Below are 22,169 nucleotides of genomic sequence, written 5' to 3' on the forward strand. Positions count from 1 at the left end.
CAGTCAGTTATTGCTTCTGCCAAGAAGCTGGACAAAGACCAAAATTGTGAATTGGAAAAAGACCAAAATTGTGAATTGGATTCCTTCTCATTACTCCCGCCACCATGTTCTGGACTTTTCACGCCCTTTTTGCAGCCCCCCCAGCCCAACACTCTTCCACTTCACGTGTTACATGGTGACAGTCCTGCCAGTGGGATTTTGGCTGAGCAAAGACTTGGCCACTCTTGCTGAGCAGTCGCTTGGCGGGCCCTTTGGAGAGATTGGAATTCCCACCCCAGGCTCAGTTCCAAGGCACAGAAGGCAAGGAGTCTGGGAAAGCTCAGGGCATGCTGGACGTTCTTGTAAGGGTCACACTGTTTTCCCTCATCTTCCTGCTGCTTTAGAAAAAAGCCCCATTAAATAGTTAACTGGTTACTTGATGATAACCAATATTATTTAATCATCCTAAGAGTCATTTGCATGGCTCAAGATGAAACCCAAGATGTCTTTCAGGCCAAGGAGTGAGTGTGACGGTGGTGGACTCAGACCCGGGGTTGTGGTGTTGATTTGGTCTAGGTGTCCCAGCCAGCGTCTCATACCCCCCACCAGGTGCCCAAACCTGGCACCCATCAGCACAGAGCTGAGTCTGTCCTCTCCCTGGGCACATGGCCATGCTCATAGGTGCCTTTGGATAACAGCTCTTTCTGCTGCCTGCCCTGTAATCTGGAGCCACAGGGACTTGAGTTGTGGGCTCCAGCAGGATCGTCAGCATTACAAGAGGCAGGGGTTACACCTCAAATCACCTAAGGTTGGGGGAGAAGCAGACTGGGGGTGAGGAGCGGGGTTCTAGTCCAGGGCTTCCCCTGGGCTTTGCTGAGTAGGGACATCTCTACCTGGGCCATGAAGCCTGGCTGAGCTTCTGATTTGCTCTTAGCTTTTATTTGTTTTTCTGCTACAATGAAAAGCAAACTTTCCTTTATCCTCACTATTGCAGAAGTCTTCAGTTTCCCCATTTCTAAAGTAAAGACAATCAGGCTGGGTGATGTCTAAGATGCTGTAGCTCTAACATTATTCTGCCTGAACACTTGCTGGGTGAGCCGATCTTAGTTTTCCTCTCTGACCTCAGTTTCCTCACCTGTAAAATGAGAGCTGGGATCAGATGACCCCCGAGGACCCCTGGCTGGCTCTGAATGAGTGGTTAAGACTAGATTGTTTTTTGAAGGCAGCAGGAAGATGGGGGAAATATTGACATGACCCTTACAACAATGGCCTGTGCGTCCTGAGGTTCCTGGACTCCTTGACTTCTGTGGCTTGGAACCCAGCCAAGGGCTTGCTTAGGAAGAGTGGCCAAATATTTGCGCAAACAAAATCTCACTGGCAGGACTGTCACTTACAACTCAAGATAGAGACAGGGCAACCTTGACCATGATTGACATGGCCAGATAGGTCTCTAGCAGACAGGTCTCTAGCAGGATAGGCTGGGGGGTGACTGCAGGAGAGGAGATGGTAGTTAAGGAGGGAGAACAGTGGTCCCATCGGTGACCTGGGGAAGGATGGCCTGCTGGCTCTAGAGTTAAATCAAACTGAGTTGAAATCCTGCCTTTATCACTTTCTCATTGTGTAACTCTGGACAGACTATTTGACCCACAGAGCCTCAGTCTCTGCATCTGTAAATTGGGGATAGCGGTACATACCACATAGGATCATTATAGGGATTAAATGAGATCTGCCACATACAATACCTGGCATATGGTCAGTTCTTCACTAGCATTAGTTTTTTTCTGCCGACGAATGACTGATGTATTGGGTGGGCACTGTGCCACTCTGACATCTTGAAAGTAGTGACTCTGGTGGGGAGATGGGGAGAGAAAGAGAGCTTTGTTGAACACTGTGTGCCCGGCGCTGAGCTAACTGTGACACATGCATCAGTTCACCCATCTGCACAACAGCCCCCTAGGTAAGGACATCTGTTCCCATTTTGTAGATAGAGAAGGTGAGGTGCATCCAGGCAGAGTAAATTGCCTGAGGCCACACAGCTTTTAAGTGGCAGTGGTGGGATTTGAACCTAGGTCTGTTTCCCTTTAAAGCCTGGATTCTTTCCTCTACCTGACATCCTTTCCCCAGGAGGGGCTGTTAGGAAGAGTCGGAAATGCAGAACTGTGGAGTGGGAATGTGGAGAGGGAGAGAAAAGTCCCCCATTGGGAGCCAGCACCCTGGCGTTCCGAGCCCCTCTCTACACCACCAGCTGTCATTTCCAGGTGGGCAAGTCACAGAAGGCATTGGGGCCTCATTTTCCACATCTACAAACTCAAGGTAGAATGAATGTTCTCTAAGACCCTTTTAGCTTTATTAGTCCATGATTTTTTAGGACAGTGTTACAGCTAGTTCTTTCCACTGATTTAGGATTTAATCCTTGGTGCTAGATTTTACGGCTTTCTGGTATGGGAACTTTTGAGGAGCCCTGAGCAGGTAAGCTTTTCTGTTAGTTCTGCTAACTAATCATGCTGCTTCATTGAGAATGGTTGCCAACTAAGGATCGATGATCAAATTTTTTTTTTTTTTTAATGAGGAATGCCACCAGAAATTATGAATCACAATATGTTATCTTGCCCTGGGGTGTGCAGACAGTGGTCATGGAGCATTGTTTGGAAGCCAAGGTGAATGCACAGAATGAATCCCCATTCTGACAGGCCCCTTTTGTGACTGAAAGCCCATGAAGACGGTCAGACTGCCATTTCGAAGCAACAGAGACATCCACCTTCTCCTGCAGCAAGATGAGCTCAGTTCCTCTTGTGTGGGACCCTAGGAGATGAGAATGGCCTGTTGCTTCTTAGGAGACCTCAGTTTCCCTTTGAGCAGCTAGAATTCCAGGGGCAGGGGCGACCCGCAGGCTGCCCGAATGTCATATGCACCCATCTGAGCTCAGGGCCCGCGCTGCCTGAGTGGCCCTCTGGAAAGAACAGAGGCTTTAGAATTAGAAAGCCTTAGGTTTGGACCTTGGCTCCGGCTGGGAGACCTTGAGTAAGATGTTTAACCCCTTGTGACATGCGTAATTGGAGTCTCAGTTTCCTCTTCTGCAAAATGGGACAACTCACAGCTGATCCATAGAGGGCGCTCCAGAAATGGTTGTGTGCAAGCAGGCTCCGGTAGGCAGATGAGAACAGGTGTCTCAGCCGGGTAGACTGCTGCCATTCTGGTGGTTTTCTTCTGCCGGCCCCTACTGCCCGGGTCACCTCTTCTCCCTCGCCTCCTCCCATCCTCACTTCCCACCAGCCCTCATGGTCAGGAGGTGAAAAGGATATTCCTCCGTTGTCATCTGCCCTACTGTCTTGGTGGGCTGGGGAGGTCAGACTGGTCAGGATCTTCTCTCCCTCCCACTCCATCACAGCCAGGAGGCCAGCCCAGGGCTGTCCTGGGGGCGGTGATCTTCTCCTGAGATGTCAAATGCCTTTGGGTTCCCCAGGGTCTGTGTGCGGAAGGGCTTCGCTTCAGGGGAAGGAGAGGCAGGTTTGGTGGGGTGAAGAGGAGGGGGCTGCCCTCCCCCACAGCCCCAAGTAATCACATTCTCTAGGAAGGGTGGCAGGGCGCCACAGGGGCCCCCTGACCAGTGGCGGTAGCAGTGCAGAGAAAGGAGACCCGGCCTGGCCCCTGCTCTGTAGCCAGAAGGAAAGACTTGACCTTGATGGTAGGTGGGGTTTAGAGGAAGAAACAGCCACTCCTGTTTCCTTAACCTGCAGCCTGGTGCAGTGGGAACTCTACCCTTTCAGCTGCTGAGGCCAGACACGTTGGGCCGATCCCTGATGCCCCCTTGCCCCTCATTCCACATGGAATCACCGGGAAATTCTGTAGCTCTTCCAGCAGAAGCATATCCCCGTTGGAAGTGTCACTGTCCCTTGCCGAGAGTACAGCCCGGCCTCCTGACTGTGGTCCCTGCACCCCCTTTTGTGCCCCTGCAGTATACCCCCAGCGAAGCAACCCATGCGGGCTGAAATGTCAGATCCTGTTACCCCTCTGCCCAGATCACTGCAGTGGCCCCCCATGTCCCACAGAAAAGGCCCCAGCGCGCCTGGGTGGCTCAGTTGGTTGGGCAACTGCCTTCGGCTCGGGTCATGATCCTGGAGTCCTGGGATCGAGTCCCGCATCGGGCTCCCTGCTCGGCAGGGAGTCTGCTTCTCCCTCTGACCCTCTTCCCTCTTGGGCTCTCTATCTCTCATTCTCTCTTTCAAACAAATAAATAAAAATCTTTAAAAAAAAAAAAGAAAGAAAAGGCCCCACAAGCTCTGCATGATCTGTCCCCGCTCCCCACCCCACCTCTGACTTCCTCTCCTCGCTGTGCTCCCTCCAGCCACACCGTTGCTACAAGTCAGGAACACTCCCTCCTTAGGGCCTTTACTCCCGCAGTTCCCTCTGTCTAGACTGTTCTCCCACATGTCCAGTTGGGGCCCTCTTACTTCCTTCAAGTCTTGGCCAACTTCTCAAAGAGGCCTTCGTCCCTGTCTGCCCATTTCAACATGGCCATCTTCCCAGCCGCCCTCCCCAGCATGCCCCCATCCCCCTTTACCCCGCTCTACTTACTCTGTTTCCCAGTGCACCCATTACCCTCTAACACGCCGCAGGTAATAGGATTGGGACCACTACTGGCTGGCTGTCTTCCTAGCTGGAATGTCAGCTATTCAAGGGCAAGTGTCTTTGTGGTGTTTACTGATATATCCAAATGCTTAATGAAACGACCCCAAGAGTTCTATCTTAGTCTCAATCCTGACCTTCCCTCAACCCACCTCTGCAAGTCCCCGAATCAGTCCTCGTCCCCTGAAAACCCAGGGCCTGCCAGTCACAGCCATTCTGGAGCTCCCTGCCAGGCCCTGGGGTCTGTGGAGCCGGTACGGGGTGGCACCTGTGTCTCCCTCCCAGGGGACAGGTGTTCAGGTGCCCCAGGAGGGAAGACTGCAGGAGGGGGTGTGTTAGCGGTTGCTCTGAGCCCACAGTGCTTGCCCAGCTGGCTGTATACGCCCACCTCAAGGATCAGCGAGGGTTTGGGGAGAGCCGAGCCTCACCTTTACAAGGTCTTTTGATGCACTTTGGGGATTCAACTGGCTGGTGAGCAGAGGGTTGTCAGTGTTACCAAATTTAGGCCTGGCGAATCCCGAGCAAGCCTAACGTGGTGCTTCTGTTGCCAGGCCCCCAGACCTGTCCCATTCTGTGTGAACTGTCCCAGGCACTCCGCCAAGAGTTCCACGAGGAATATACTGTCATTATCGCCACTAAGCCGATGTGGACACTGAGACTCAGGGACGTGAAGTCATTTCCCAGGTGGCCCAGCTCATAAGTGATGGGGCTGGGATTTGAACTCAGGCTTGTAGTTGGGATCCTGATCCCAAGCTCTTCCTTTATCCAGATGTTTGATTGACAGACAAGTCCCATCCAGCCACAGTCCCCAAGTTCTGCTGATGTTACTCCCCAAATGTGTCTTGACTCTGGTCCCTCCTAGGAGGGAATCCAGGAGCATCCAGAATCCAGAATCCAGGAGCATCCTTTGACCTTTGAGCATCCTCTGGTCCCTCCCAGGAGGGAATCCAGGAGCATCCAGAATCCAGAATCCAGGAGCATCCTTTGACCAGAATCCAGGAGCACCCTTTGACCGTATTCAAGGCCTCCCATAGTGTGCCCAACGTGCTTCAGTAGCTCCCTATTTCCCACAGAAAAGGCCCATGCTCCCAGGGCCCCCCATCTCAGCCTCCACCCTATGTCATCCTCCTGATAGTGGGTCATCAGACCTTTGCCCTCATATGCCTGCCTTGCCCACTTTCCTCCTCCACCTTCCACCTCCCCCCACCTCTCTTAAGTTGTCCTTGGCCTCTAGATCCAGCTCAAGTGTCATCTCTGTGAATCTTTTCGTAAACTCCCAGGCTGAGTAGTACAATGCCCCTCTGGACTTCATAGTGTCCTGGGTGCAGTGGTGTGGCCCATTAAGCAGACATCGTCTCTGGGCCCTCTAGGTCCTGAATCCCTTCGTCTTTATGCATCTAACACCTGGCACAGCATCCAGCTCAGAGCAGGCCGTCAATAAATGCTTGTTGAGCTTACCTGCATTGAATGACCACCTGTTATAAATCAGGCTGTTAGTAGCTCATTAACCCATACAATTATTTTTTTAAGAAAGGTGTCATTGTGCCCAGTTTCCAGAGGCAGAAGCAGATTTGAAGAACTTATTAGCTTGTCGAAGATCTCACAGCTACTCAGTGCCAGATGTGTTATTTCATTTGAACTTAAATGTTTCTTTTATTATTATTTTCGAGATTTTATTTATTTGGGAGAGAGAGAGAGAGAGCGTGTGTGTATGCATGAGTGGGGGGAGGGGCAGAGGGAGAGGAAGAGAGAATCTCAAGCAGACTCCCTGCCGAGCATAGAGACCGATGCGGAGCTCAATCCCATGACCCTGAGATCATGGCCTCAGCCAAAAATCACGAGTTAGATGCTTAACCACTTAGCCACCCAGGCAGCCCTAAACTTAAATGTTTCTAAGATCTTGCTCTTTGTACCTCACCAGGCTGCCTCCCTTAGGGTGTCTGTATACACAAGGATGGAAAGCTTAAACTAAAAGGTTCATCTCTAATGGCGGATTTGGGGTCCGCAAGCAGAGGGTGGGGTTGGAGTTGGGGAGGAGGGAGGCATGTAGCCTTCTTCCCTGGGTAATTCCTCAGGGAGCTCTCTCCTCAGCAGCTGGGGTGGGGCAAGGTCGCCCCCACCTTCCGCACTGCAGCCGACTGCCCCACAGCCTTGGATATCGCCCCACAGACTTTATTTCTGGTTCTCCCTGCCCTTGGGTCTCAGGGCCTGCCCCGTGCCCCCAGCCCTGGCAGAATTGGGAGAAACCACCCTGATGTCCTCACAGTCAGGTGCTCGTGTCCAGGTGGCAGATCACTCTGCCTCTGTCAATGTCCCTGCAGCGTGGGCGCGTCACGCGGGTCTGCTCCTCCCAGTCACCCTTTCGGACGGTTCTTCCAGGTGGTGTACTTCACGGCCACATTCCCGTATGTCGTGCTGGTGATCCTTCTCATCCGCGGAGTCACCCTGCCCGGAGCTGGCGCTGGGATCTGGTACTTCATCACACCGAAGTGGGAGAAACTCACGGACGCCACGGTGGGCTTATGCTCTCATTTACAACCCAGGGATGAGTCCCACTGTGGGACAGCTCAACCAGAGGGGTCAGACTCCTTCCCGCAGGGTAGCTCGCTTTTGTTCGCTTATCCAAGGTCCTGATAATCTTGGGCCATTGTGCCCTCGGGAGATCTTTCATGAGAAGTGGGCAGCTGGGGGTGTTCTGACTCCTGGAGTAGTCATCCTACGTCATGGTCCTGCCCCCAGGGGTGCCGTGCAGGCTGAAATGAAGAAGTCCATCCCCGTATTCATAGCACTGGGCCCCTCACACCACTCATCTGGTACTAATTACAGGGTGTTGGGAATGGAGTTTTGCTGGTGGAAAATAACAGCACAAACTATGGCCATTATCATTGAAAGGGCTTGACGCATTTGCAGATGTGCGGCTCACCAACACGGAGCCAGCACACACTTGTACCTCCTCTTTGCATATCTGTGCAGGCATATCTTACTCTAAAATTCCTAGTCCCCAAACCTCCCAATGAGGGGGTTCTTTAAGAAGTGAATTTTTCTCACCTAAAAGAAAAACTCACTTTTGGGGCGCCTGGGGGGCTCAGTTGGTTAAGTGATTGCCTTCGGCTCAGGTCATGATCCTGGCGTCCTGGGATCGAGCCCCACATCGGGCTCGCTGCTTGGCGGGAAGCCTGCTTCTCCCTCTCCCACTCCCCCTGCTTGTATTCCCTCTCTCACTGTCTCTCTCTCTCTCTGTCAAATAAATAAATAAAATCTTAAATGAAAGAAAGAAAGAAAGAAAGAAAGAAAAACTCACTTTTACAGAGTACATTGAGAACACATAGCTTGGATTGGGTTTGACTGCACGTAACAGAAAACCCCCAGATGATGACATCGGGAACAAGATACAAGTTTATTTCCCTCGTATGCGCTGAAGCGGCCCCCGGGGTACATAGTGAAGCGCTCCACATAGTGAAGGCTCCACAGTGTCCCTGCCTCCCAGCTTCCCGTCCTCAGTCACTTGCTTCCAGATGGTTGCCAGAACTCCTGCCATCACAGCAGCATTCCGGGTAGCACAAAGGGGTGAGGAAAGAGGTGGAAATAGGTACCCTCCTTCTCTTTAAAAAAGGAGAAACCCCAGAAATCCCACATTACACTTGTTTTTTCACATCATTGGTCAGAAACTAAATCATGTGATTATCCTCTCTTAGCTGCACTTCCCCTTGATGCTATGTGCTGGGTGAATGGCTGCCTTTAAAGAAAACCATGGCTTTGTTAATAAGGAGTATGGGAGAATGGGTGTTGGGGTAGGTGCAGACTTGCCAGCACACAGCACGCACTTGAACTTTTTCTTTGCATATTATAAGCACAATTTTAAAACTGGACTAATTTATAAAAATGATGGGAGGTCTATTTTACAAATCATATAAATCTCTAGCGTAACTCCTGAGCGGCCTTCTGGAGCTTTATGAGGACAATGCAGAGAAATCACCGAGAGAACCAGGAGGCGTTGTCGGCCAAGTTCAAGGATATGGCTATAAGATCCACTGTGCTTTGGCACAGGTGGTATTACTAAGGGGGGGAGCTCTAGGACTTCAGATTTTTAATAGCGGCTGACATCTGTAAAAACGTCAATTTAAGCAGATCTTTATCTTGCATCCATGACTGTATTTTGCTGTTGCGGTGGTCTTTTGAGAGTGTATGCAGCGAAAGGAAGGGCTCCTCCCTTCTGCTCAGCTTTATACATGGCAGGACATAGAAGCAGGAAATGTGTGTGTAGTTTGAGTTCCTCTCCTTTGCTTAGAATGGAGTTAGCATCTCCCAGGTAATTTCCTGCCTTTTTGGCTTCCAGCACAAGTGATGTATGTTGGTGCTAATGTCACATCTTTCTCCTGACTACTTTCCCCTGGGGAGGTGATGTGGTGCTGGGCAGGGGAGACCTCCCCCCTCCCCTGGGCCAGCCTCCTTCAGTGACCTTGGATCTTCTCCCCTTCGGCCTCCCAGGTCTGGAAGGATGCTGCCACTCAGATTTTCTTCTCTTTGTCTGCCGCATGGGGAGGCCTGATCACTCTCTCTTCCTACAACAAATTCCACAACAACTGCTACAGGTATGTGGAGGCACTTGATACCCCAGAGGCAGCTGGTGAATGGGAATAAGAGCTGGGGACAGATCCATGGACACCTAAGGCCACATCCTCACACTTACCCTGAAGTAGAGCCAGAGGGCTGCATCTGGCAGAGGGAAAGCCACCCGCTAGGGCCTAGCTGCTGGCTTCTGGTGGCCTGGACCCCAGTTTGCAGTGCTGTCTCTGACACATGGGCTCAGGGGCTCTTTATGGGATGGAGTTGAGCCTCTCCAGGGGTTGCTATGCTGCTAGGTGTGTCCTCGGATAGTCATTTGTGAGCTGTGGGTATGATTGGATGGTAGTCCCAGATGAAGTATGGTCACTGTCACTTGACCCAAATATTTTTCCAGGGACCTCTATAAGAAAGGCAGCAAGGTACAGGGGAAAGAAAACTGTTGATGGATATGTTAACTAATGGAAATGTTAGTAGATGTGGTGGGGCCCCTCTCACAATGTATATGTGTATCGAATCATCAGGCTGTACACTTAAAATATATTACAGTTTGCCTTCGTTGTTATACTTCAGTAAAGCTGAAAAAACAATGCAAAATTTGAGTCCCCTTCCAGATCTGTTAATCAGAATGTCTGGAGGTGGGATGGGCCAGGGAATCTACGTATCCAGATGGTATCCTCAGGAGATCCTGATACATGGTGACAGTGAGACCATTTGGATGGTATGATATTAGACCAGGGGCTCTGCAACCCCAAAAATCTCCACCTGGGAGAACCTGACAGCTCCTGGAGGAGGTGACATCTGAAAGTTAAATACATCTAGGCAAGCAGTAAGAAAATAAGGTCCGTTCTCCTGGTGAGCGGATTTAAAATAGGAAGGGAGGGAGGGAGAGAAGGAAGGAAGGAAGGAAGGAAGGAAGGAAGGAAGGAAGGAAGGAAGGAAGGCAGGCAGGCAGGCCAGAGTCAGATGGACCTGGATTTGAATTATGACTTCACCATTTACTAAAACTCGAGACATGGGCGAGATGCTTCACTTCTCTGAGCCTCTTTCCTCTCATCTGTAAAATGCCAATAATAGTTTGTGGAGAGGTAAGAGCTGATGTATGCAAAGTTCGCACAGCAGAATTTCACACGTCATAAGTACTCAATAAATGGCAGCTGCCATTATTATTATTATTATTATTATTATCATTTTCTAATAATGTATGAGCTATTTTGTGCACCAAGAGGAACAGAAGATAGTTAGGCTGTGACCTGAGCTGGCTGGGATGGCTCCAGAGAGGTGAGGTCTCCGCGGGGCCACATCCCAGCTCGTGCAGTGGAGGTGGGAGTGTGCGACACGTGGTGGGGACAGCCAGCAGGGGGCGTGAGTGGGAAAGTGCTGGGGATGGGGGGTTGGGAGCAGGTCCGGGGACCAGAGCAAGAGTGCACGCATGAGGCTGGAAGGAATCGGGCCGAGCTCGGCTGAGGCCAGGTTGGAGAGAGCGTGTGTCTGAGCTTGCAAGGGCTGCTGTAATAAACACCACGGAGCGTGGGACCTGAACAACAGACACTCAGTTTCTCACAGTTCTGGAGACTGAAGTCCGAGATCGAGGTATTGGCGGGGTTGATTTCTTCCCAGGCTTCTCTCTTTGGCTTGTATAGCCATCTCCTCCCTGCCTCTTCACATGGGCTTCCCTCTGGGTGTGTATCTGTGTCCTCATCTCTTCTTGCAAGGACACCAGTCGTGTTGGATGAGGTCCCACCCTGAGGACGTCCTTTTAACTTACTTCCCTGTGTAAGACGCCTTCTCCAAACACAGTCACATTCTGAGGAACTGGGGGTTAGAACGTCAACATAGGATTTGGGGGGCACACAATCCAGTCCCTAACAGCTGGAATGCCAGCTAAGGTGTGTGAACTTCTTTGGTCACAGCTGCTCATTAATTTATGACCTGGGAACTGGTCTGAATGCAGTCCAGTGGGGTCGCATTGCTCTGCACTTTGGTAGAAAGGAGGCTCTGCGGTGTGGCAGAGGGAACACGGAGCAGGGCAGGGAGTCTGGATTCAAATACTGACCCACCATGAATGAGCCCATTTCCTCCTCCTGTGCCTCGGTTTCCTCATCCGTAAGCTAAGGGGCCAGACAAGGTGGGTGGTTTACTGAGCGTTCGTTCTGTGCCAGGCTCTGTGCACAACAACCTGGGAGAAAGGTGGGGTCAGTGCCACCACTTAAAATCACGGTGGGAAGAAGTGACTTGCTCAAGGTCATACCACCAACAGGTGGGAGGATCAGGATTTGAATGGTCTCTGAGGCTCCATCTGGCTTGACCTCTCTTCCCAGTCTAGGGTGGCCGGACAGGCCGACTGGGAAACCACAGCCATATTACCAGTAGAGGGCCCCAGGGTGAAGGCGGAGGGCTGGTCTCCCCTGCCTCACCCCGGGGGGGCTTTTGGGGACTCCAAATCCAGGCTGTCCTCAAACCTTGGTGGCCTTTCATGGTCCCACCGCGTTCTCTTCTCTCATATATGGTTCCCGCCCTGAAGTCCTTGAAAGGCTCCAACCCCTCCATTTCTGCTCAGATGGGCAGTCCTGCTCTGCCACTTTAATGAGAGGGGCCCTGGTTCTAGAGCGCACAGGGCTAGAGCTCTGACCCAGAGGCCCGGCAACAGGGAGGTCCCGAGAAACGTTTTTGAGCCCTTTGGTGCTTAGAAAATCGACCCAAGGGGGTCTTCGGTCAGGACAGTGAAAACATGTTTAGAAATGGACATGTACGCACACGCACGTGTGCATATGAACACACAGGCACACATTTATGAGTCTTTTCCCTTGTCCCTTCCGACTTGCAAAGCACGCCTAATGGCAAACTCTTGTCTCCTCCACCCAGGGACACGCTCATTGTAACCTGCACCAACAGTGCCACGAGCATCTTTGCCGGCTTTGTCATCTTCTCGGTTATTGGCTTCATGGCCAATGAACGCAAGGTCAACATTGAGAACGTGGCAGACCAAGGTACGGTCACCTCCTGAGCTCCTGACCTATGCTATCCTGGGAAGTTGGCCTTCTGGAATAGGAGGGGTGGTGGGACAACCCAGGGTCCCTTTGTGGGGAGACTCCGACAAGCTTGAGTAGGAAGCTCAGGTGGGGTTGGAGCTGGCCAGTGCCTGACCAGAGGGATTGCTATCAAAGTCCCATTCCTGCTTCCCTCTCCTCTCCTTTGTTCTCCCTTTCTTCTCTTAAGTCAGCTCCACCCCAAATAAGTAAGCCCTATGCCTTTTGCACCTCTGGGGGACAGATAGAGGATTCTTTAGGATTCTTTAGAGCTGGTGTAGGCACAGCCTGCTGCAGGATGCATTCCTTGCAGAGAGCTCTGGACACACCCAGTTCTAATGCTGAACAGGAACACTGACTCCAGAGCAGCCTTTTCCTGACAAGCGTTTTCTGTTGGTTAGGTCACACGTGCTTTCAGGGCCTTCCGCTTAGTTAGCAAAGCAGACCTGCAATTTTTTTCCCCCCAGTGGGTGGAAAGGTTGGATGATGGTGGTGGGAGGGAAGTACAGTAAAGTTTACTTTCTGTCCAGGTGATTCCTGTGTTAATGGCTAACATTTGTATGGTACTTCCGAGTTTACAGAGAGCTTTCATTTTTTATCTCACTTCGTCTGTATTTCTAGCACAGCATTTTGTAGGTGGTGTTTAATATTTTTATTTAACTCTTTCTTATTTCCACCCAGCCTTACTCCACGAAGGGTTTGTGTGTTTACTGTGTTTCTGGGCTGAACGGATTTCACTGTGGCTGTCGCCTGTTATTATGATCATGCTCTAATAAGGTGTTTATGGGATGCCTAGGTGTCGGGACCGGCCCAGGGACATGTGGGGACGTGGCAGTCCGCCGTGTGTCCCTGTGAGCAGCTTCTCTGGGCCTTTACCTTCGTTTGAGGAGCTCACTTCCGTTCTCAGAAAATGGCTCGGATGCCAGCCCAGGAGGGAGCGAAGTCCTAGGAATGTCACCTTCTTGGTGGGCTGCCGGCTTTCTGCTGGCTCCCCAGGGATAATTAATTATGGTTTCAGGATTTGAAGCTGCTGCTGATGCGCAGCGGGCCTCAAAGAGTTAAGAAATGGCATATTGCAGGGGGGTAATTACCTCTCCCCGGAAAGAGTGTTAAACCCCCAGGGATGTTTGGTTCTGCAGCACTGCATTAAATTGGAGTTTCGGAGTGAATGCCTCTCCCTGGCTGAGAATACTCAACTCCCTGGGGAGCAGGGGAGAGGGGCGGGGAGGGGAGAGAAGGCCTTGGCTTCAGGGGTGCCTGTGCCACCCCAGCTGTCCTCATTTCCTCCCAGCAGAGTCGCGGGAGCAGGGAGGTCCTGCCCCACTTCCCAGCAGATCTGAGGTGTTTGTGATTTTTGTGACATTACGGCCGAGCTCACTGTGAGCCAGTGGCCGTGTTGCCGGGGTTATGAGTCCTGAGATGTGGGGCCACTTTAGTTCACCCTTCTGAGCTCCTTCCTGCCCCAGGAAGAGGAGTTGGGGGCACATGTCTCTAAAACCCAAATAGGATTTCCTTTTTCCTATACAAAGAAAGACTAAGACAATTGCCTAGGTGCCTTTCTGAAACGTCCCCTTTCCGGGTTTTATTCACTTCCTCTAATTTAAATGGGGAAAAGAACACTTCCTACAGGTTCTAACCCCTTGTTAGGTTAGCGTGTGGCAATTTGTCATCATCACCAGCACAGGGACGGGGGGCCTCGTTCCCCTCAGGGGAATGGGGACTGGCTCATAAGGCCTCTTGTCAGGCTCCGTGGGGCAGCTATCCCTGTTCATCTGAGTTTACACACATTCTTACACGTGAGTTGCAGGACGTCTGGTTTTCTCAGGGACAATGGAGGCTCTGCAGAATCTGGGACGGGGATTTGGGGTGGACCTGTGGTCCATGCCAGCCCCGTTCCCTCCTGGCTGGGCAAAACGGGCGTGCGGACAGTCGGTACATGTTTGCTGACCCAACGTCAGTAACTGTGTTTTGGTCTTTAGTCCAAAATAGGTTCTCTTTAATGACCTAACACTATTCTATCTTGTTTGCCACCCCCTTTTGAGGGAGGCATTTTTGTCAACGTCATTTCTCCAAATCTCAGCTGGTTTTGGGGGGACGAGGGTAGGATTGGTGATGACACCAGGCTGTCCTCTACTTCTGCAATGAACATAGGGAAGGGGGCACGTTCTTCTCAGTCATCGACTCCAGAGAAGCACCTTTCTGGGAAGCCAAACTTTTTTTTTTTTTAAGATTTTATTTATTTATTTGTCAGAGAGAATGAGAGAGAGCATGGGCAGGGGGAACAGCAAGCAGAGGGAGAAGCAGGCTTTCTGCTGAGCAGGGAGCCCGATGAGGGACTCAATCTCAAGACTCTAGGATCATGACCTGAGCTGAAGGCGGACACTTAATCGACTGAGCCACCCAGATGCCCCTGGGAAGTCAACTTTTAGGGTCATTTGCCAGTCACCTTGCTTACTGCCTGTGGAGCTGAGACTCACCATCCGAATCCAACCAGAAGCTCTATGGGCAGCAGAAATGCTCATCCACCCTCAGAAAGCCTGGGATGGACCACGGGAGATGAACACAAATGTGCACATTGGATTTAGAGTTCCCAGGTCTAGGTTCCTAGCAGTTCAGAGACGCTGCTGATCAAAATGAACACTCTCAAACAGGGACTGACCATCCATCCAATGTCTATCACCTGAATGCCAGTTCTTCCTTCTAAAAGCATGGGGGTCCGGCCGTGTGGTCTCTGAGAACCCTCCCATGTGAAACAGGCTTCACAGCAGAGAGGCTCCCCCAGTGTGCTGGGGTTGTGATGTCCTGCATTGACAAGAGACCTGGGTGTGTCTTGAGCGGTTCTCTAGGAGAAGGGGCGGCAGAAACTTCCTGTCCTATCCAAGTGGCTGGCATGCAGCACCTCTTTGATCCCCTCTCATGGGAAGAGTAGGAATGATTTCTGTTTTCTGAGTTCTCACCAGGTCCGGGCATTGTTCGGAGCCCTTTATTTGTATCAATACATTTACTTCTCACAGAATTAAATGTAATGATGTTTATCCAGAGAGAACAAGTCCCATGGCTGGAAGAGGCGGAGCTCTTCCACAGGGGAATGGAGCCTGCCTTCCAGCCACTGGGCTATACTTATAGTGCTTCCCAGTGGGAGAGGAGAGGAACAGCCTCAGCCTCTATGGGACATAGGGGAAACCTCTGCTGGGAATCAGTCAATCCGTTTTTCCAGTAAAAACTAAACTAAACTAAACTAAACTAATTGTACAAAATAATATAAAAATGTCTTTTTAAAAATCTGCTCCCCAGTGGTCTTAGATAAACTGAGTTTGCTGAAAATGATGCCTTCCCCTGGGTACCTTAGGAAGGCAGATGTAATTGAAATAGGCCGGGTGTTTTGAAATCATTTCCTGCCCCCTGAAAAAGCAGTAAAGCCCAAAGGGCCAAATCCTGTTAAAGCAATCAACGAGGTCCTCCGGTAGTGGCCATTGCAAGACCTTCTTGTCTGCTTTATGGGCCCAGCTGTCGCCAGAGCATTGAGCTGGATCCCTCAGTGTTCTGCATTTGAGACCTGTTTCGAACTGTCGTTTAATACAGACTAATGGTTCACATAGGGAGCCTTCAGAGGCTGGCTGTACCGTGTGTTCAATAAATGCATAAAGCGGGGCTATCTTAGGCATTCAAGGCTTTATATTTTAAATACCCCAAGGCCCTTGGCAGCATTAAGAACTAACAACCTGATAAATTCCAGTTTAAAAAAGTGCTGTTACGCTTGAGTTATAAAAACTCCAGGTGTGGCAATGTCTGGTTTCCAGGCGTGCGCTGGTTGCAGATTAGCTGACGTTTGCTTGTCACTGCCCATTATCATTTAGTTTTCTCTTTACAAGGAAACGTGTAACTGCTGGGTCCCTAGCCATTGTGGGTCACAGTAGTCTTCCCAGTGAGGCTGTGAGGCAGGTCGGAACGGCTGGCAGGCTTTGTGAGGGCAGAGAAATGCAGCTCAGACATCCCCTGCCAAGACTACATGCGGTGGAAAACCCTGAATCAGAACTGCTGTTGTCCAAGTTCATTGTCCACTCATAATAAAAGTGAATATTCTGTGAGTGCTCATGACAGGTCCCCGTGCTCTGCCTGTGCTCTCTCATTTGTTCCTCATAACCACCATGTGGGGGACTATTGCTATTCCCATTTTACAGATAGGCAAAATCGAGGCTTATAGAAATGAAATAACTTATCTAGGGTTGCATAGCCGGTAAGTCATGGAGTCTGAATTTGGACCTGGATCTGTCTGACCATTAAAGCCCAAACTCTCTTCCCCTTTATGCTGTGTTTTGCAGCCCCCTCTCCCTAACTGATTACCCGTGGATTGATGTAGCCCCATCTTTACCAAGCCTTTGTAGGGAAAGATAATAAAAGTGGCAGATGGATTCATGATTTATGCAAAAGACTTCTCCTGAAGGAGCGAATATGGAGGAAATGATGTCATTCCGGGCACGGTCTAACCTGTAGAGCTGGGTTTCTCAACCTCAGCACTCTTGACCTTTGGGTTGGATAATTGTTTGTTGTGGGGACTGTCCTGTGCATTGCATCCCTGGCCTCTGCCCACTAGATGTCAGTAATCTCCCCCCCCAGTAGTGAGAGTCAAAAATGTCTCTGTGTATTGCCCAATGTCCCCTGGGGGGGGTGGGGGCTAAACTCACCGTTGGATGAGAATTACTGTTCTACAGGGTAATTTCTCATATGCTCCCCCAGCTCATCAACACAAAGATTTTTTTTTTTTTTTTTTTTTTTTTTTTGTGGTATATGTGTGGGACACAGCCTGATTTAGGACTCAGTCGGCTTTGGCACTATTTTTAGCCTCCCTTCTGAGTTCCCTGAGGTATGGACCTGTTGCTCCTGGTCCTTCCCTTCAAGGAACTTGAGGTTTAATTGGGAAAATGGAAGGAGATGAGGGAAAATAACAACCAGTGGAAGCAGCATATAATATGTCTGTGGAGAGGCCCCCGTGGGCTTCCAGGAAGAGAGGGCCTGGAGCTGGGCCTGTTTGCAATCATCTGTCTTGTTCCTTTCAGGGCCAGGCATTGCATTTGTGGTTTACCCAGAAGCCTTAACGAGGCTGCCCCTCTCTCCGTTCTGGGCCATCATCTTTTTCCTGATGCTCCTCACTCTTGGACTTGACACTATGGTGAGCCCTTTCCCTTCCCCCTTGGACGCCTGCCTGAGGCTCCTCCTGATGACCCCCTCTCCTGAGCCCTGCATCCAGCCCATGGCAGGGGTGGGCTTGGTGGTCCCCGCATGTTTCCCTGGGCGATATAGGATGGTCAGGTCCCTGTCTGGGGCTCAGGATAGCTCTGTGTTTGTGGGTGACTCATGGATGGTGCAAAGGAACATCCTCCTTCCCTCCCTCCTTTTGGCATGCCTGTGCCCCTCCTGCTGTGGTGTCATTTTGCCAGTGCAAATTCTGTGGGGCTGGACCAGGGAGAATAATATGAAGTCGATTTTAGGGAGATTGCTGTGGGGCTGAGCCTGCCACAAATCTTACTGATAGGCGCTCAGAGTTTAGTGGTTGGGTGCAAAGAGGGTTTTTCCTCAAGCAGAAGATCAAATTCAAGGTAAACTGGAGGAAAGGAATTTACATCTCATGAATACAAAGTGAAGCTTCAAATATCGTGATGGATGAGTGTGAGTGCAGTCTCTGGGGGCTAGAAGGCAGTTTCTCAAGTTCACATCATGTCGGAGGTGGGGCATTGGACTTAGGGGTTGGACTCCAACAAAGCCCTTTAGACCCATCAGAGGAATGCAGTCCTAAGAACTGAACCTAATACACATACTGCTTTCCCTACTGGGAAACACAAGGGACTTTGGGAAGCTTTTGGGTTGGGCGGTTTGTCTGAGCTGCTCCTTTCCTGGCCCCATTCCAGTTTGCCACCATTGAGACCATCGTGACCTCCGTCTCAGACGAGTTCCCCAAGTACCTGCGCACGCACAAGCCGGTCTTCACTCTGGGCTGTTGTATTTGTTTTTTCATCATGGGCTTTCCAATGATCACTCAGGTAAGCAGCCCGCTGGCCATCGGCTTGGGGACAGGGCACGCGGGGGGCCTGATGGCTGATCTGTCCTTTTACCCTTAGCTCTCAGACTCGTAAAAGTAGCCAATCAGTGCCATGTCTGTGTAGACAGCACCAGGTCATTAGGGATTCTGCCTGCAGATGGAAACATGTCACCTTGGCTACTACTGTTACTTGTAGCATCTTCATAATTGAGATGTAGGTTTCTTGAGCCAACAAGGCAGGTGTGTCCTACTTTAGGAAAATAGAATACATGAAAATCCAAATTTACTGACCAGAGAAGTTCCCATTTGGTTACTGGTATACATGGGAGCAATGGGATTCCTTCTAGTCCTGAGGGTTTTGGTAAATTGAGTGTTGGCTCACTCAGCATATATATCGCTTTTGCTCTCTGTGACCCTGAGCAAGTCAACACCTTTGGGCCTTAGTTTCTTCATCTGTGAAATGATGAATTGGAATAAGAGGGTTTCTAAGCCTCATCTATTGTAGAGAGATGTAAACAGTGAGCTAAAGATGCAGGGGGATGTGTGAGGAATGCCCAACGACACCTAAAGGTCCTATGAAGGTCAGTCAAATGCAGATTTATAGGTAGAAATGATATCTATTGCTTAAGGCAAAAATGAAGCCATCTGCCTGTTTTTACTTATACATCTTCAGATGTTGACCTTTGCCTTTTACGAGTGAGATGTTAGATCACTTTTCTGTGCTTGTTCTATTGACTGGCTGAGTCTTTTGAGGGTCTGCTTTGCTCACATGGCAAGGCCTCCAGCCTGCGTTCCAGACCAGGTTTAAGTTACCCCTGTGGAGGGGAGGGGAGATCCTTTGACACCTTGCTTGCACCTGACTCTCCCCGGTATGGGAGGATTGGCTGTTCCCGGTGGGAAGGGCCTGCATCCAGGCACACTGATGTCATTCCTCTTTCCCACCAGGGCGGAATTTACATGTTTCAGCTTGTGGACACGTATGCCGCGTCCTATGCCCTCGTCATCATTGCCATTTTTGAGCTTGTGGGGATCTCCTACGTGTACGGTAAGGGGACCGCCGCGCCGGCTGCTGGGGAGAGTTGGGTGGCATAAGGCATCCACGGCGAGCAGGTTTTCCAGATTTACTAAGATAATGAAAGGGTAATCAAGCAGCGATTTAGGAGACATAAGAGAGTTATACCTTTATTTCCAAACTTGCCTCTGGACCGTGGTCTGGATTTATCTGAGAAGCATAAGGTGGCTGATGGTGAGTTCAGAAACTCCTAGGACTGGGCCTTTGGGTATGGTCTGGCATGTGAACAGTTAAGATCTGGGGATGGGGCCAGATGAGGGAGGAGGAAGGCTGCTTTCCTGGTTTTGCTAATGGCAGTCCCCGCCTGTGTAGCTTGAGTGAGGAGGAGTAGCTTCGAGGCTGGTCCCCAGACACTGTAATGAGAAAAGATACCACCAGGCTCACAGATTCTTAGGAAACTTTATGAACCTCATGGAAGTCTGTGATGCAGGAGCACCATCCCAGCTTCTCCCGGGATAAACTTCCAGTTTCCTTACAGTTTAGTCTGCCCTATTATCGCCAGAGCACCCCACAGTTAGTGGGGCAATTACCAGGAACAGTAGGAAGGTAAGTCAGCAGATGCCATCTTTCCGTGTGGGGGTGCTTGAGCTTGGTGGGGCCTCACTGGGTGATCTCCTGGACCCCGTGTGCACACGGCCAGTCCCACAAGCATGCCCTGCTGAGTTCAAGGCGCTAACGACTTCTTTGTGCCTGGAAGTCTCAGAACCATCCCCAGACTAAGGCCTTCCTAAGATAGTTAGGGTCTCCATAGCAAACCCCAGGAAGCTGAAAAATGCCAGGTTGGACAATCTATTTGTATTGTAAAACCAAAAAGAGATCGCAGCACGCTCTAAGCTAAGGAGAAATACAGGCTATCCCTTGGAATATAGGGTATGCATAGAGGCCGAATGCGCAGAAGAGGGGCCCAGCCAGAGGGCTCTATGGAGCTCCCCTTTTTGAGCTGGGGACCCAGCAAAGCCCACTGGACTGCCAGGTATCCGTGGTGGGAACATCTTGCTTTTAATGTAAAGTTTCTTTTGGAAACGTAGCCCCTCGTGGGGTCACCTGATGGTCCGTTGGCAGAGTCAGGACGGCATTTCATTTGCAGCCCTGGTCCAAGTGCGGCTCTAGCTGCCTTGACCTTCTCTGCTTGCTCTCTGTGTCCTTGCTGCTCACTGCCGCAAAAGGCACACCTGCACGACTCTGTTCTTTAAAACAGGGCTACCCAGTGTGGATTACAAGCATCATTAAAATAGAAACCTTTCAAATTTTTTTGTTTTTAGAAGTGAAATTGCACCCCCCGAGCCCCCTTATAAATCTGGTAGTAGATTTCTTGGTTCTGAAGGACAAAATAAATCCCGAGTGCTTTAGTCCCTGGGCTGAGCTAATTCTCCTGGGACCGTCCAGGAAGCTGCCCGGACTCCCAGAGAACTGGTGTCTGGGCTGCCTCCAGAACCAGGCCGACTCTATGCTGAGCTCAGGATGAGCGCAGGAAGAGGGTGTGAACCTCTGATTTGGACCTGGATAGAATTTGTAGAAGTGAATCTTAGAAGACATATTTGAAATAGACTAATATAATTAATTGCTGGAGAGGAAAGGAAAATCCTGCACTTGTGTATAATTTATACTCCAGAGGGTGGTGCATTCTTTCCTGAGAGGGTGAGGCCTACCCCAAGGCAAGGTTAGTGTCAGGCCATTGAACACTGGCTGGTGAAGAATGAGATGCTACCATCTACCTCTCCTTGAGGGTGCAGGGTCCCCCAGCGGCATCTGCTAGCGCTCAGTAAGCATTAGGAATGACAGACTTCAGTCCATTAACAACACACACACAGGTGAATGTGTGTGAGCAAATGAACAGGTATGTATTAGGTCCTCACGCTCTGCCCTGCGCACTCCTAGGAAAGTGGGGAGGTACATTCAGGCACCTTGCTAGCCAGCTACTAGGAAGAGCGAAGCCACGGCAGGCTTAACATTGAGAGGAATGTCAGGACTCCACTGTGCATCCCTGGTTAGCAGTGTTTAGCTGCCCAGAGATAAAGGTGGGCCAGAGCAGCTAGAAAACCTCAAGAAGGTAGCATCTCAGAGATAAAAGGATATATAAGAAAATAAAGACCGAGACGTAGGGAGCGTTGAGTTTATTGCTGACCGAGGTGAGGAAAATCTGAGCCAGCACACAGGGTTTTGACTCTGAGAGATGGCGCCTTCATGTTAACGATAAATGAATAATGTGTGAGGTACACACGAGACCAGAGACCTAATTTGTGGGACCTAGTGCAAAGTGAAAATGCGGAGCCCCTCGTGAATTTCAAGATGGCGGGGAAAGACCACTCCTCCGGGGGCAGCACCCCAGGGCTCGGTAGGAGGGCACAGTTCACGCGCCCGGAGGGCGGCCTTGGCCACACGAGGGCACCCCCCTGAAGACCACATTCAGACCAAGGGCAAGGGTGTGGCTTATAGACAAAGAAGCCGCAAAGCTGCGTGGGTGAACGTGATTGGCTGGTTGAAGCAGGTTTTTGATTTCACAGTTGAGGATTGGTTGGTTGTGAAGAGCTTGTTCTGGGCCAATTTCTGAGCCCCAGGTGTGTTTGTTGCATCTACAATAGTAGCCATGAACTTACCTTTGTTTTTTCCTGCTGTTTTTCTGCTAATTCGGTGATAAGCAATTGCTCAGATCCCTTTTGGAGCCTAGCTTACCCTCCAGGCTCAAGGTCGTGCAGCAGGCAAGTCGCCACTCACACGTCCCAGGCTCCATGAACAATTCTTTTATCGAGAGTTGGGCCTTGAAAGTGAGAGGGGTTGGAAAGGACAGAACAGGCGGAGAAAACCACATAAACAAAGGCCTCAGAGGAAGGTAGCCAGCGACTCGGTGAGGGCCTCAGCTGGG

At 50.6% G+C, this 22,169-nt stretch overlaps 1 protein-coding gene across 1 annotated transcript in view; it reads left to right on the forward strand.

The window, feature by feature from the left end:
• SLC6A5 (solute carrier family 6 member 5) overlaps positions 1-22,169 on the forward strand; it is a 51,112-nt gene that overhangs the window by 19,320 nt on the left and 9,623 nt on the right. Inside the window, exons 8-13 of the mRNA XM_027580236.1 lie at positions 6,985-7,119; positions 9,094-9,197; positions 12,034-12,158; positions 17,255-17,367; positions 18,104-18,235; positions 19,180-19,279. Of these exons, the coding sequence (XP_027436037.1) occupies positions 6,985-7,119; positions 9,094-9,197; positions 12,034-12,158; positions 17,255-17,367; positions 18,104-18,235; positions 19,180-19,279 (709 nt within the window). The remainder of the gene's footprint in view (positions 1-6,984; positions 7,120-9,093; positions 9,198-12,033; positions 12,159-17,254; positions 17,368-18,103; positions 18,236-19,179; positions 19,280-22,169) is intronic.

The sequence above is a fragment of the Zalophus californianus genome, chromosome 11, assembly GCF_009762305.2.
Source record: "Zalophus californianus isolate mZalCal1 chromosome 11, mZalCal1.pri.v2, whole genome shotgun sequence".
Classification (NCBI taxonomy): domain Eukaryota; kingdom Metazoa; phylum Chordata; class Mammalia; order Carnivora; family Otariidae; genus Zalophus; species Zalophus californianus.